This window comes from Xylocopa sonorina, chromosome 1 (assembly GCF_050948175.1).
Source record: "Xylocopa sonorina isolate GNS202 chromosome 1, iyXylSono1_principal, whole genome shotgun sequence".
Taxonomy (NCBI): Eukaryota; Metazoa; Arthropoda; class Insecta; order Hymenoptera; family Apidae; genus Xylocopa; species Xylocopa sonorina.
Genome location: NC_135193.1, coordinates 13,306,816 through 13,322,299, shown reverse-complemented (window position 1 = coordinate 13,322,299; position 15,484 = coordinate 13,306,816). Strand labels below are relative to the sequence as shown.

The window sequence follows — 15,484 nt, the reverse complement described above, 5'->3', positions numbered from 1 at the left end:
ACCATGTTGCTCGTAGAGTTTGCACAGTTTGTTATTAAACGGAAAGCAGTGCCGCTTGCGAGGTTCCAAGTTTCATCAAATCAACACGATTATGTACAATTTACACTAGGATTCCTTCTTCTCTGCTGGTCGAACGTGAAACAAAAATTTCTTTTCGATCGTCGCGCTACTACTGATTGCTAAAGACTGCGCGAAATTTTACGCTTCGATTAACGATCGGTATCATCTGTTACTCTAAACGCAAAATTCTCGTTCCGCTATCGTTCTCGTGTAATTATCATTTAAATAAGCATAGTTTTCGTGTTCAGGTCGTTTTCACAGGCTGTACATAATATCTGCGGAAGACCATCGTCAAAGTCCACTCAGAGTCATTTTGCTTTAACGATCCTAAGAATTTTCTGACACGGAAATTAAAAATTATTTCGATACGTTTGAAAAATGACAGATCCAAAGACGGTGATATGGTGATGACGAAAAGAAGATATTCGTTGGCGGAACTTTGACAGTGATCCAGAAGACGCTACTTGTATTCGCGGCATAACTTACGTAGGCGCGTCGCTGGTTTTCTTAGCTCCACAGGCGAACGATCTCGCAAATCGGTAGCAACTAACTCGACGCGAATGGTTCGACTCCTCGAAAGTTCGTTTCATTTATATTCTCCGCTACATCGTTGCAAATTATTCAATCTATGTACGTATGTAGCTTCGTTTCTCCCCTGATTAGACGAACCGAGAGCTTAGCGTTCGGCGAATCAAAGATTTGTCGTTCTGCTTTGTACCAATGCTGAGTATTACATCGATCAACAACGTTTAATAGATAATCTGCTTTATCTGCGTTCCTTAAACAATTAGCTCGGGAGCGGCAGCTAGAAAGAAGAATGTTAACGGCAGGAAATCGAACGAGTTTCTAACTTATCTTGTTCTTCCTCGGATCGAACCGATTTCGTATCAATTTGTTCTTTTTTCACGAGTTCTTTTAATTACGATGGCCATGTTTCTGAGCAGACGTAACGTGAACGCTTGTCGGAGGAGGAAACGATTCGAAATCGTCAGCGGAAACACTTTTCTTCCTGCTGCGTGTTTGAACATTACTCGCTATTACTTTTATATATATTCACAATTTCGTAAACACACCTTCTCGTTGCAAGAACGCAAGTGGATGCAAGTCACCGGCACAATTGTAGAATTTCACACCCATATAGAATTCGTTACACGTCAACCACAATTTTTCATATCGATATCGTTTAAAATCATGATAACAAGCACAGACTTAACCAAACTTCAGAACAAACGACCGTCTACGGTAATACAGTAAAATGTATGAAAACTTAATTCAACAACCATAACGTAACGCTTTCAGATTGTAAGTCGTAACAAAGTAAATAGTCCATTGCTGAAAAATCGGAGTCATTTGCCACTGTCAAAATCATCGAACACCTTGCCCGGAAGCAACATCGGTATATAACATTTTCTATTTTTTTCTTTTTTTTATCTTTTTAAATACAGTGTCAAATATAGATATATATATATGTAAATTTTAATATGTATATGTATCCTTTTATATATCTGTATATACTTTTAGTCTTTGTAGTTTCCTTTGACATAATTAATGGTAATCGATGGATATGTCGCGTATAATAAAACTGTTCAACAATAACGTTCGCAATATAATTCTGTTCTCTCACTTTTTCGTACCGTTTGTGTTTCATTACACTTTCCGCTTGAATATGTCTCGGAATACTTTTCCGCGGTAAGCGTGCATGCGTTTAACGGAGTCGTATAAATTTTTTGTCAAGCGATCGAATGGTTGTCCGAGGTGCGGCTGTTGAAAAAAAAAAGAAAAAGAAAAAAGAAAAAATTCGATAGCGCCGCTGCAATAATTCCTGGGAATAGTAGAAAAGTCTACGGAGCAACGAGTGTAATGTAAAGTAGCTTTTTACGCGAAAGCAGGGAGTTTGATTAATGCTGATGAGAGCCGCGTTCCCCATCGTCGCGTGACACCGTGTAATTGATAATGATTAGAAACGTGAAGTCGCTGAGAATCCAGAGACAGGCAGCCGGTGTAAATTATTGTATCAATAGTCGTTAACGCGTCGGTTATAAAATAATACTCGTAAAGTCGCCGCCGATAACAGTTGGCGTTGGATAGTAATAGGCCTGCCCGAAGCGGCCGGAGAATTGCTTAGCTGGCTTACACAGACGATTTCCAAAGAATAAATCAATCGCTGGGCAAATGTAAAAGATACCACGCGCTTAACTTTTTTGCCCAAGTGTTTCCATCGGGAACAAGTAGATTTTCTAATCGCTTTTGAGCAGCGTGGCGGCTCAATTACCCTAACCAGTATTTTAATCGTTCGGTAGAAACAAATATTATAAATCAATCGAATCGACCGGTAAACGGTTGGGATAAATAAATACGGCTACCTCGAGAGTGTCGAAAAAACGTGTAGGACATTTGAAATTTGCACAGAGTAGCGTAAAGTACACGTTACTCGCTATGCTGGACAATATTTCAGTTGAAACGGTTAGTACGACGCGGACACATTGTACAAACGAGGAATACTCTTAAAATAATAGTCTCAGTACAGCTAATGTAAGCTGTTAAATCACCACAATAATGATCACGTACCTTATCTACGCGCGGACGTTCATTTTAACGCAACAGCCATGATTGAACATCTCCACGCTTGTCGTAAATGCCTGTACACAATCCTGGCTATAATCATCGGCTGCGATAAAGAACGTTACAAAGCCTTGACCGCGAACATAACGATTCGTTATGTGGAAGTCCCGTGGTGGTAACCTAAACGACGGGAGGATAATCATTAGACTCGGCAACGAGCTCTATCCGTCAAATCAATTAATCGCAAACGTGGAATCAATGAATTGCAAAGTCGAACGACGGGAAAACCAGAATGAATGACGGTGAAACGAGAATCGTTCAGAATTTGTGCGTTTTGAACAGCCAAACCAAGTTCGCCCGACCTTCTTGTCTGACCACCAGCTTTATATAGAGGCCAGCGACGCCATCCGCGGGGCCAGCTTCCTGTTTCGGCGATTCCGCTTCCTTCACCCTGATCTCCACCCTCTCGTCCCTCCTCTTCCTCGATTTCCTCCGCTCCTTCCTCTGCCGTTGCTCCGCTCTCTTCTCCGACTCCGGTTTTCGACCCTCCAACTGCAGCTGCACTTGCTGGAATTCCTGGCACTCTAATTGCTCCTCGTATCTTCTCTCCTGTATCTGTCGTTGCAGCTCTTCCTCTTGCCTCTTGGATATCAATTCCTGCTGCAGGCTCCATTGGGTTTTCAACTCCCGCAATTGCAGCTGCAGTTTCATTTCTCTGCGAAGCCTTCGTTGTTCCTCTTCTTTCTGTTGCTTCAGTAGCTCTTGTTCTCCTTCTTCTCTTTGCAATTGGCTTTCTTCCTCCTGTTGCTGCTGCGATTTTTCTTCCTGATTTGCTGCAGCTGGTTCTTTCGTTTCTTTTTGAGTCCGTTCTTCGATCTCTTCTACTTGTTGCTGCAGTTCCTGTTTATTTTCTTGCTGATCTACTAGTCTCTCCTCTTGCTGATCTTCTTTTGGAACTTCGTTCTGCTCTCGCTTGTTTTGTTCATCCTGCTTCTGTTGCTGCTTCTCTAGATCTTTTTGCGCCTGTTCTTCCTGCAAGTCTTCTGTCTGCTGTTGTTCCTTTAGAATTTCATTCTGCTTCTCTAAATCTACTTTTAAACTTTCTTCCTCCTTATTGTCCACTATATTCTGCTTTTGCTGTTGTTTCTCCGTGTCATTCTTTTGTTGAAGCTTCTCTTCATTTTTCTTCTGCTGCTGTTCCTTCGATTCCTCATTTTGCTCCTGCGAATCTTCTTGTTGTTGTTCGTTGAAATTTTCTTCCCGTTGACTCTTCTGTTGCTGTTGCTCCTGCAAATGAATATCTGTTTGGAGTTGGTCCGAATCCTCCTTTGATGGCTGCACCTTCAATTTTTCTTCCTCGATTTTCTGTCCTTTCACCTCGTCCTCCTGCTGTTTCTTCGCTTCATCCTCTTTCTGTTTCTTGTTCAACTCTTCCTCCTGTTGCTCCTTCAATTCATCCTTTTGCTCCTTTGCTTCCTCCACTTGCTGCTGTTTCTTCGCTTCCTCCACTTCTTGTTGCTTTTTCAATTCCTCCTTTTGCTCCTTTGCTTCCTTCGCTTGTTCTTGTTTCTTCGCTTTCTCCACTTGCTGTTGCTTCATCTTTTCCTCTTCCTGCTGTTTTTGCTTCTTCGCTTCCTCCTCTTGCTGTAGCTTCTTCGTTTCCTCTACCTGCTGTTGCTTCATCTTTTCCTCTTCCTGCTGTTTTTGCTTCTTCGCTTCCTCCTCTTGCTGTAGCTTCTTCGTTTCCTCTACCTGCTGTTGCTTCATCTTTTCCTCTTCCTGCTGTTTTTGCTTCTTCGCTTCCTCCTCTTGCTGTAGCTTCTCTTTTTCCTCTTCCTGCTGTTTTTGCTTCTTCATTTCGTCCTCCTTCTGTAGCTTCTTCTTTTCCTCTTCCTGCTGTTTTTGCTTCTTCGCTTCCTCCTCTTGCTGTAATTTCTTCTTTTCCTCTTCTTGCTGTTTTTGTTTCTTCGCTTCCTCCTCTTGCTGTAGCTTCTTCTTTTCCTCTTCCTGCTGTTTTTGCTTCTTCGCGTCGTCCTCCTTCTGTTGCTTCTTCTTTTCCTCTTCCTGTTTTTGCTTCTTCATCTTCTTCTCTTGCTGTTTCTTCTTCAACTGCACCTTCTGTCGCCTGTCGAATTCCTCCTGCATCTCCTGCTTCCTCAACGCCTCTTCCTGTCTCCTGGCCAGTTGCTCTTCCTGATGCCGCTGTTGCTCCTCTTCCTGTCTCATCGACTGAAATTGACTTCGTTGCTCGATCAATCGCTGCAGATCTTCCTCTTCGTCCCTTTGCTTTTGCCATTGTTGCTGCTGCTGCTGCTGTTGTTGTAGTAGCTGCTGCTGCTGCTGCTGCTCTCGCGTTTCCTGCTGCTGCCGCGTTTCCTGCTCAGCTGTGCTGTTTTTACCTTCAAGCGGGTGCGAGACCGCATCGTTAGTAGGAATTTCCTCGCGTCGAGGCTCGTCCGATACGGCCGCGATCAGTGCGGCCGTGGCCGGAGGTTAGTTGCTACCTGAATGCTGTTTCTCGTCGGACCCCTCGTCGGACACGGTCGAGCTCAGCGACGTGTTGCTGCCGAATTGGTCCTGCAAAGAGGACTGCACCGACAGACTACGGTCCTGGTACTTCACTCTGTGGGGGGACAGCTCTCCGGCGTCGACACTTTGTGGGTCTGCCTGCAACAAACCCTCCGGTTAAGTGCACTTCCAGGATGAAGCCCATTTGACAGTGACAGAATATATATAGGGCTAGCTTCGTTTCTACGTGGATCGAAATCGTAGGATTCGTTGTTACGTATAGGTTGGCGTGAACAGGAACGATGTATCAAATTGGAGAGGGTGGGTCCATGGAACAATTATTCGAGAAAGGGACGTAACAACTTCTACTATGAATAATTACTACGTGCGCAAAAGCATGGGGGATAATAGGTCGATAATAATAATCGATGACTTGTCAATGGTGGGAATAACTCTTGTCGATATATACATCGCGCGAAATTATTACGTTCTGTGTAATGGTTACACTGTGTCGCAGCTACACACAACGGCAAATTTTTCCAACGAAACTCTCAAACTCAACAATCGTCAGACTCCGTCTCCACCGTTCGCATGCTTCGATAGAAAATAAAGTAAGACACAGACAGGTGTATATGCATGTATATATACATATGTATACCAAAAGGGGGACAAGAGAAGAACTGTTAAATATATACATGTCCATACTTGAATTCTTTCCGACCGTAATTTCCTGTCTCTCTCGGGACGAAGCGTTACATATCGAACGGAGTAACTTTCAATTGATCAAACTACGGGGGTACCTCCGTGGAGAATATACATTTCAGTTCGTTTCGCTAGAAATTCAGAGAGCTGCAAATCCTTGAGCTAAGCGAATTAAAGAGATTCGCTGCTTCGAACGATCAGCGTGATCTCGATCCGGCTGATTCGCAGCGCATCGACATCACGAGTCGTCGATGAACTGTGACGACTGAAAGGCACAACTTCGCACATGAGAATCGCTTCGATTCGAATCGAATTACTTTGCGTTACTTTAATTCGATAGGATAAGCTCGCGATTGTGAGAACGATCAAATGAGAACTAAACGTGTTAACGTTCGATCCGATTGTTCCGTTGTAGGCAATGCGCACCTGAAAGGCCAACGCGTACACCATGGTCTCTGAAGGTACTAGGCGTAGCGGACGGACCTCCCTTATCAGCACTTTCGTAGGTATCTTCTGGAACTGGATGTACTCGAGGAAGTTGCCTATCACGTCCTCCAGGGTTTGGTTCTGATTCGCGTCGCAATACTTTTTGCTCCACATCAAGGCCGCCTGAGGATAATTAATATAAGTAAATATTAAACGTGACTCTAGCCACTGCTCTCGATTGTTAGAAATTCACGTACTTGGAACTTGGTGAATTCGTCAGCACGTAATTCCTCTCTGGCTAGGATCAAACGAACTACGTGCTGAGGAAGCAGAGTGAAGGATCCCAGATTCAACACTTCGTTACCGTGTTCGTCGACGAACTCCAGCACCTTTAAACAGCAGACAGAAGAGATCAGAACGAATTCAATTCTCGAGTATTTCGCTCGATAGAATTAGGTTACAGTTTTACCTTCTGGACCAGAGACTTCGTACATTTGTACTGAATGTATCGTTCAGCCGACGCCAATAAAGCGCACACGGTGTCCACTGTTATGCAACACTGCACGAATCCCGTGCAAGCTTTCCTGAGTTGCTCCAGCCCGTAGTAATCGGCAGCGTTCATCAATCCTTTGAAACAAGGGGAGTATTAGTAAAACGAAATAGAATAATTGACTGAATTAATCGATTTAAAGATGTGCACACCTAGTAACGTTCTAGGCTGTAACGTTACGCATCCCGTATGAATGTACTCGATCAGCTGACGAAACACGTCCGGTTCGAATTCCTCGATGATCACAGTCTGGTGCAGATTCGGCTAGGATTTACGAGAAGAATTTCCTGTTTAGAACGCAGCGCACCACAGCCCTCGACTGCGATTTAAATTCGAAAATTCATGCCAAGCGATTTTTGCCCAGTGCACTCGGTGGTGTGGATAAAAGAATGGTTCAATCTCAGAAATATTTGATCGCAATCTAATTAGAAAAATATGCAGAAACAAATGATAACTGTAAACTAAGTAATATCGAGTGTTTCCAAAAATTGGCGGAAAACGTAAACGTTATTCGCTGGAATGATATTTTATTCAAACAATGCCCATCACCATTCGCTTAAGCGTCGCTAATAACTCGCGATACGGTGTTCCCCGCAAAGTTCGCGCAAGTGCAGATTTTCATAGGCAAACTACCGTGCGTCTAACATACCATCGTCTATTCCACGACTATGCGACGAACCGTGAAATGCAAAATTACAGAATCTAGTGTACGATCGCCTCTGAATAAAGAGGATTATGGTTGCGATCGTGCTGGTCTACGGTCATTGCAAATTTGCCGATACAAGAACGACAGAGCTGTCTATGTTCGCGATCCTCCTACCGTGTAGTCAATTCAAAACTCGCATGCCTACTGAAAGAGATAGACTGGAACGATGAATGCCTCGTTAACGTCCACGGTGGTTGAATCGAGCAGGATGCATCGTAATGTCTGCGTAATGGTTCGCAAATGAGCTCAGGATACAATATTGAAATATAAAAAAGGAAATAGAAACGTGTTCTACTTTGCCCCGATTCAAGCTTACGACTCTTTCCACATCTGTGTGACATTAAAAAATGAATGAGATATTCTTAGAGCGAAAGAGTTGATATTATATCCTGAGAGATAAGAATGGAGATACATCCGGTTGAAAATAACAACGGAATTTCGATTTCTATATCTTTCAGCAAAGAGAAACATGTCACACCGCGTGAATATCGTGAAAGCTCGACAAGTAATCGATTTCATTTCCTCGGACGCGAGCAAATTACTTCACCAGAAAAGTGGTAAACAGCTCGATAGAAACGAGAGTATATCCGTGCCAGATTTCACGATACAGCCGCGTCAAATTTTCATGCAATCATACAGAATAGATTCTACCTTCGCGAAGGTTCGTTCGACGCGTCCGTCAAACGAACCGCATACTGAAATAACGAAAGAGAGGTGTCGATCCGTCTAGCTAACGACTCTCGAGCGGAAAAGAAGCCGCTGAATGAAAACTGTACAGGACTGTGCGACTCTTCCCGTGGCCGGACTACTTTTAAGGAAAGAACAGAGGAGGCGAAAGAAAGTTCTACGAGCAAAGTGTGAAAGAGGCGATCGTGTGAAACAGAGGTCGGCGAGTAAGATGGTTTGTCGGATGCAAAATCTTATAGAGAAGTGACGTTCATAATACCTCTTGAATGGGCGCCAACTGCTGCGCGAACCCTGACCGCTACACGGCACACAAGAAACGCACACTTACTATTTCGATCGTTTTAACGGCGACGTTCGAACACGTTGCGTGTAAGTGTTCGCCAAAGTATATTATTAGTAGGATCAGAATCTTTCAATCAGAATTACAACATCGTACTTCTGTCCAGCAAAGTGTTTTCACCCGATGAATAAGAAGAATACGTACACCGCGTCTCGTTAAAAACGATTGAAAGGACGGAATTCAGTTTGAAATTGGTTTCATCCGTGAAAAATTTTGGTAATCGTTTGAACGACAGAAATCTGATTAAACTTTACGTTGACGCAATGTTCGAAAATTCAATTTTAGTTTCTGCATTGATTGATATTTTCACATTCACGAAATCGAGCGGGGGCGAATACGAAACTGGCACGAGAACAGCGTACGTATACTCGGAAATGTTTCGTTTAATTTGTGCAACGTGTGGTGAATAACACAAAATTCACTGCCCACGTTTAATCGGTTCGATTTTAATTTCAATTTTCTCTGGAATTTCTATCTTCTAACAGTGTAACTCTTTCTATCTTCTAACAGTGTAACTCTTTCTCTCTCCCTCTCTTCCTCTCTTTCTCGCTCGACAATGGAATTAATGTATCGTTAAAAAAGGAGCCAAGGTTAGGAAGATAGTGGACCCTTTCAGTTCTAAATGCGATTACCTGCTGCGCTGCGTTCTGCAGATTCAACAACGGCTCCGAGCTTCTCTTCAGAAATATACGAAGCTTGTTCTCCTTCGCTGGCGGCTCCTTTTTCCGCTGCGGACTCGGCGCCTGGTAGAACATTTTTTGAAACACTCTGTAAAGACAAATGGCCCGAGTAGTCTCTCAGCTACGATTGTTCACACCGCTAAGACTGTGTTATTGGATGTACGTGACGTGTAGTAACGAAACGTCGAAACGAAACGATGAGAATTACCGTCGATTCCGATACGAACCTACTTCTGGCCGCTAGGACAGCCTTCACAGCGCAGATAGGCTCTTTGGTGTCACCGACGAGGAAGGTCACGTCGCATAGTTCCGGCATACTAGCCAGAAACTTCATGTCCTCGGCCAAGCCGGTCTTATTCTCGAAAATCGAATAATCCGACTCGTCGGCCACCTCTGACCCTGAAGCTTCCGGCATCGAGCTCGTATTTTCCTGCAAATAATTCTCGTCTAACTCGCGTCTTCTTACAAAACGATTTCACTGTATCGTCAATTCGAAAAAAAGAAAAAACACATTCAACGCGTGTGGAAAAAACAAATGGGATCGTTAAAATCCGTGCGCGAACGAATCACACGTTTAAATCGGTAAAAAAGGAAGTACGTCTATATGCACGGATACTTTAAATGTCATAGAGGATGTATTAGGACGAGCTGATAAAAAGTTTGCCGCACGAGTTCGAAACTTTGAGACGGATAAACATGTTTGGACGACGCGTGACGTGTTTTATTGGAGTTTAAAACGGCTTTTCAGATTTATCCGATTCGCGGCGATTGATAGCGTCGCGCTGTTGCTTCGATTCGAATTGTTTTCAAGTATTTTTAATTTCGATATTGAATTTTCACCTCGTTGTTTATCTCGTTGTTTGTACCGCGTGGCGATCCATCGGCAGGAGGAGCACAAACACCGTATGAACGGTTCATTTATTTTTTAGAGTGTATAGCACTATCGTTGGAATCACGTTTAGTTCGATTAAACGTTTATCACACTACTGATACCAATATACGTTCAGGTATTGTTAGTACGACGCGATATAAATAATATTCTTTGTATTTATAACATCCCTACGCATTCACGGAGAACGAAAATATTTTGACCCTTTTTAGAGACGTAGAGCAACTATATATAAGTATTAAATAAAAGGCTGCACGTTATATGGAAAGTGTAAACGAACCAACTCTTCGTTATCGATCAAATACCAGTGTTTAGCTTTTATTTCATTTACTTCAACCGTGTTTTAATTAATTCTCGTTCAGTAGCACTCAAAAAAGACGTAATCGCATCAAAAAGTATTTCGATATTACTGAAACTCATTTGAAGCCGGAATTAATTATGTACGAGTAATTAGCATCGAATTCATCTCATTTCGCGCGACCTTTGGTAACGATATCCCTATTAATCACTGATACGTCCACGGAGGTACTTCGAACGACTATAAATGTCTTTTCAGATCCCTGTGAATTTATTCGCGTACAGCGCGGGACTAAACGAATATAAAAAACTGAACGAAAAAGCACGAGTCGCTACTTGAGTGGCCTTAATGTATCCAACGATCTGAACATGCCAGGAATGCCCGAGAAAAATGCAGCGCGAGAGCACGCTTTCGTGGACGAAATGCACTTTCCTTTATCCTATAGTGGAATCTGCAAGTCCGTCGATAAATCAGCCCCTGACGAAAGGCTTAACTACCCCTCCATCCAGCCAACACTGTTATCTACGATGTAGTTAACCTACTTGCAATAGAAGACTCGTTTAATCTCCGTCTCGGACGACGATATACTTTCATTAAGATTCGACCTTTACGTACCACGAGTAATTTACTTTATGGCGGTATTTACGGTGCACGAGTTTGGCTAGAAATCTGGTATCGAGTATGCAAATACATTTTTTAAGTAACAAGAGATACAGCGAACCATACGCTCGCTGTGTGAATTGTACAGTCGCGTAAACAGAACTTTCTTCTTTTCTACCCCCCGTCTAATGTTATCTGAAATATTGCATTTAACATGAATGCGTAAAATCGATTCGGTTAAGGTTCAATAATATTTCAGACCTCGTTACGTATGAGGATCGTCATTATGTATTTTAGATGGAGCAGAATGACGTACTCGAGACGTCATTAAAAAGTCAAAGGGTTAATGAGGTCGGATAAAAGGAAAGAATATATATATATACTTCCATCGATCTTAATAAACAATAGTTTGACGTAAGAACAATACACTTCTTTGTAAAAGACGCGTGCAAAGTTTCTAATTGAGCACGCACGTCAAAGTTGAACTGGATCTAATCGAATCTAACATCAAACCCCCAATACGAAACGCTCAAACCGTACATAGCCGAATAAATGAATAAAAAGAGAAGAAGAAACTCGAATTCCATGTTTCTTTCAGCTGCCACCGAGAAACATCCTTGCCCCTTTAACGTCCGTTGTGCACGCAAAATAAATTGCATCATCCCTTCGCGACAACAATAGGCGAAACAGAAGGAACGGAAGCGGTGCCCCGCGGTGGCAGCTTTTAAATTACCTGTTGCTCGAATCCCGGAGCCCCCTCGCTCGCCGGCCCGCTTTTGCCTCGAAAAAACACTTTTACCTCACTTCTTCGTTTCCACGATCACGCATAATCCACCATGCACGCGCGGCGACGATTTACCAGACACCCTCTATTCGCTCAACGGCATATCTATCTACCTCTCAGCCCGCTCTTCCCCACACGGAAGGATCGAACGAAAAAAAAAAAGAGCCACCAACCGCTACGAGCAACTGAAATGAACTATTCCAGATCAGCCACCCCTCGCACACCTCCGGGTACCCGTATAGAGCGTCAGGGCCGTGAAATCGAGCAATCGTTCGCGAGAGACACGCCTGCAACCCCGTCCCGCGTCCAGAGACACCCTCGTCCGCTCGATTTCTCGCGTCGCAGCCCAAGTGGCTCGAGAGCACGCCTCAACCCTTGCTCCGTGTTAACCGCGCGAGGGGGTGGTGTGTTCGAACAGGTCGGTTTCGTGAATGGAACCCGCGAAAACAACGCTCGCACTCGGCCAAAGCCACTCTCGACTGCGCCAAACTGTACGCTCCCCTAGACCAGGCTAGTCCCTCAACGCGCACGCTCCCGTAACACTGCCTGGCAAGGGTTGACGCGCGGCTCCCGTCCGGCGCCTGCGCGGCCCAAACATCCTACGAAGGACCTCTCCCTTTTTTTTTCTCTCGCCCTTCCGTACCCACCTTGCCGGGGATTTTTAAATGTCACCCGGTTAACGGCGTCCTGAGATCGCTGATTGCCTGACTGATGAGGCTTTTATTGCGTTTCGCCCAGGGACGACCTCCTGGATATTGGAGGCCTCCGCGGCCTTGCCGGGAGGAAATTGTTTTCACGGCGACGGTCCCCGTCGGAGTTTCAACTTGCCAACTTTCGTCCTATCCCTGACATTGGTTTACCTTAACCGCGCGTCGATCGCCTCTTCCTAGCGAGGGGTGCAAGCATAATATTTACGACATTGAAATATCCCACTTTATTTTTAACATTCTCAATGATCGAAAGCATCGAGACGTGGGCACATTCCTCTGGTCGATGTTTCGTTTTCTAAACAAATTCTTCGCGTGTCCAGATTGTAGTTCGTGTGTATCAAGATCCTGTGCCTTAAAGACTTAGCTCGTTAGGGGTCGGTGTTGAGATCGCAACTAGGCGAAACTACGCGTCGTCAACTGGTGAAACGAAGGAGTTGAAGTGCAATTAGGCAGCTACATGATTATCCGACGGAACTTGTTGGTAATGAAACGAGGGGTACGGTAATAGAACGTCTCCTCGTGTCGTTCGACGATAGCAAAAGCTCGCTCTGGATTGCCATCGGTTTTTACTTTCGATTTTTCACGCTGGCTTACAACGCGAGCAACGAAAGTGAAGGTAACGTGAACTCCAGCGTGACGAATCCGGGTCAAGCTCAAAATCTGGCTCTGTGGACCACAACCATTCATGTCTATGAAGGAGCGTTCATCTCCCTCTGGCGCCCTCCCGTCCTCCTCCACTAATCAATAACGCTCGACCCCGCAACAAGTAGACACCCCGGCTGAAAGACGAGGGAAAAGAGCAAGTATTGACGATTCCCAACGTCGAAAACCGTCTCCTTCGCCAAAGTTCCTCTAATATTTTTATTTACAGCTCGAGTAATCCACCTACACCAACGCCTATCAAAAACACCCCCTAAAAACAGAATGAAACAATTATTTTAAAACACTGAATCGTTTAAAACAAACAAGATTATATTTATCGTAGATCTTATTTTTGTGTAATTCGATTTTTCTGAAATACTGTTTCGCGCGACTGTGCGTGCGCTTATTTATTTTGAGAAAATAGTTTGTAAGGAAGGTTGCGATCGAGTTTCCGTTTGAAAAATATGATCGATACGGATGGTATGAAAAATGATAACGTTACGCGACTATTGAAAGAGTTTTAGAAGATCCAAGTTGTAGGAAAAATTCTGAACGAATGGAGCGTGTTCGCCGACTGCATCCTCTCGGCGAGGGACGTCGCGACACGGAGGACGCCTGCGCGAAAATAACGAACGATTTCATTTTGGTTTCCGTGGCAGCCCTCGATAATTGGTAAACGGCTCGATAGGCACACGCAATGCTTGGTAATTGTGAATTTGCTTGCAAACAAATTATCTGTACTCTTTATGCCTTCATCCCTCAATTAATATCGTTTCCTTATTACCTACATTTTATCAACAGTTAAAAATTAACAAAGAAAAGAAGAAGATAGTATATAATAAATTTTCACGGACGGGACGATGAGATTAGTCGCGATCAATCGGCTATTGTTGCGAAATGTTTAGCGATTTGTTAATAATTAATGGCCAGGACGTAGGGTCGAGCAAGTGGAAACGGAAATTTATGGGCAGACCAAAATAGTTCAAGGTCGATTGGAACTGTGTCGCGACCGAGTTCCACGGTGAACTCCCGATTCAATATCACGTGCAATTACGCGGCTCGATCGCATCAAAGGAATTCATAGTGGCATAACAATGAATGTAACGAACCGCAAAGGAAGACAAAGGCCTCGGGCATTGTTTCAGAGATGTCGCGTGTCAGAAAGCAGGGGAAACGTGCTTCGATGCTGGAAACGAACGAGAATACCATCAATTTAAGCTACGTAGATTTCTCTTTATTTCTCATCTCCTCTGATCCTCTGATGTTGTTAAGAATTATCTTTTAATTTCTCACTCTTGTGTCATTTATTCCTTCGAGTTCTCTTAAAGTAACACAGAAATTTATTGTACATTCGATTATTAGGTTGACAAAACAAACGATGACACCGCAGTCAATTTCGTTCAACGAACTCGTCCAAATAACTCGTAATAAAAATATTAACACTTTAAGCTTGTTCCTCTCCTCGCGATTTTTACTTTTGCTCTAAGCGTCCCTACAATTTTTTGAGCGCCATCACCTTTCCATCAACCCAACAAGAGAAAAACGGATGAACGAGTGAACAGTCGAGAATAATAATGTTCGATCCCCACGGGGGTAACATAAAACAACATCGATTTATTCAACACAAATACTTGCACGTTTACGATAAAGGTTCGGTAGTAATGATAATAATAATAATAATGATAATAATATTCATATATGTATATATACAGGAAATAAGGCACGTTCGATATTACATTAATTAACGTGCGACCAAATGCGTCGCGCTCGGCTGTCCAATATTACATCTCTCATCACTTTTCTTATCGTCATTGTGTCTCCCCTTTCGTACGATATGCAACATCCTTACCAAATGTAGAAAATGTCATATATATATATATATATATTTATAATATATGTATATCTATCTGTATAAACGTTCTCGTTGAATTCCATTCGTCCGTTCGTCGGCATTGTCGAGGATAAACTTTTACATCATCTTAAATCTATATTTATATTCATATATATATTTATACGTATTCCCTCTTCTGCTTAATTATTCACTGATTAAATGACGATCTTATCGATCGCACGAGTTTCCATTCCTCTCTCGTTCTTAACTGTTCTTTTAGGGGAACATATCTCTCTCCCTTTCTACGGTGTTTATTCTCTACGACCAATTTCTCGAGCCACGTGGAAAGGTGCGAAATTTGAATTAATCGGAACAAAAATCGCTATATTCGATCGTTGCAATTATTCTTGTCGGTTAATTCCGATTCGCAGGATCCCTTCTGGCACGCCGTTAAATGCACTCACACTCTGGTTTTGATATCCGTGATTGACGATAACCGATTCGCGGGC

General features: G+C 43.3%; 1 protein-coding gene across 5 annotated transcripts; it reads right to left on the bottom strand.

Moving 5' to 3' along the window:
- Positions 1-1,890: 1,890 nt before the first annotated feature.
- Positions 1,891-12,338, bottom strand: LOC143424657 (uncharacterized). 5 transcript variants are annotated; one of them, XM_076896880.1, is made up of 11 exons: positions 10,062-10,501; positions 9,449-9,651; positions 9,174-9,309; positions 8,461-8,499; positions 6,961-7,072; positions 6,728-6,885; positions 6,516-6,647; positions 6,259-6,441; positions 5,127-5,289; positions 2,985-5,021; positions 1,891-2,802 (listed from the first exon to the last, which is right to left on the bottom strand). In XM_076896880.1, exons 1-11 carry the CDS (start codon positions 10,137-10,139, stop codon positions 2,777-2,779), a joined length of 3,267 nt encoding a protein of 1,088 aa, XP_076752995.1. In that variant the 5' UTR covers positions 10,140-10,501; the 3' UTR covers positions 1,891-2,776. The 5 variants fall into 5 exon arrangements, 4 of the variants coding, with proteins under 4 accessions (XP_076752995.1, XP_076753014.1, XP_076752986.1 ...); XM_076896899.1 differs by lacking the exons at positions 1,891-2,802; positions 10,062-10,501 and adding an exon at positions 11,742-12,338 and having other exon boundaries at positions 2,914-5,021; XM_076896871.1 differs by lacking the exon at positions 1,891-2,802 and having other exon boundaries at positions 2,914-5,021.
- Between the last annotated feature and the right edge of the window lie 3,146 nt (positions 12,339-15,484).

Bases quoted from the DNA above. Each gene is read 5' to 3' on its own strand.
- LOC143424657 (XM_076896871.1), bottom strand. From the start codon at position 10,139: ATGAACCGTTCATACGGTGTTTGTGCTCCTCCTGCCGATGGATCGCCA. The intron at 9,652-10,061 runs GTGAAAATTCAA...AATTATTTGCAG, and splicing joins ACAACGAGATAAACAACGAG to GAAAATACGAGCTCGATGCC. The intron at 5,290-6,258 runs GTGCGCATTGCC...GGTTTGTTGCAG, and splicing joins TGTACGCGTTGGCCTTTCAG to GCAGACCCACAAAGTGTCGA.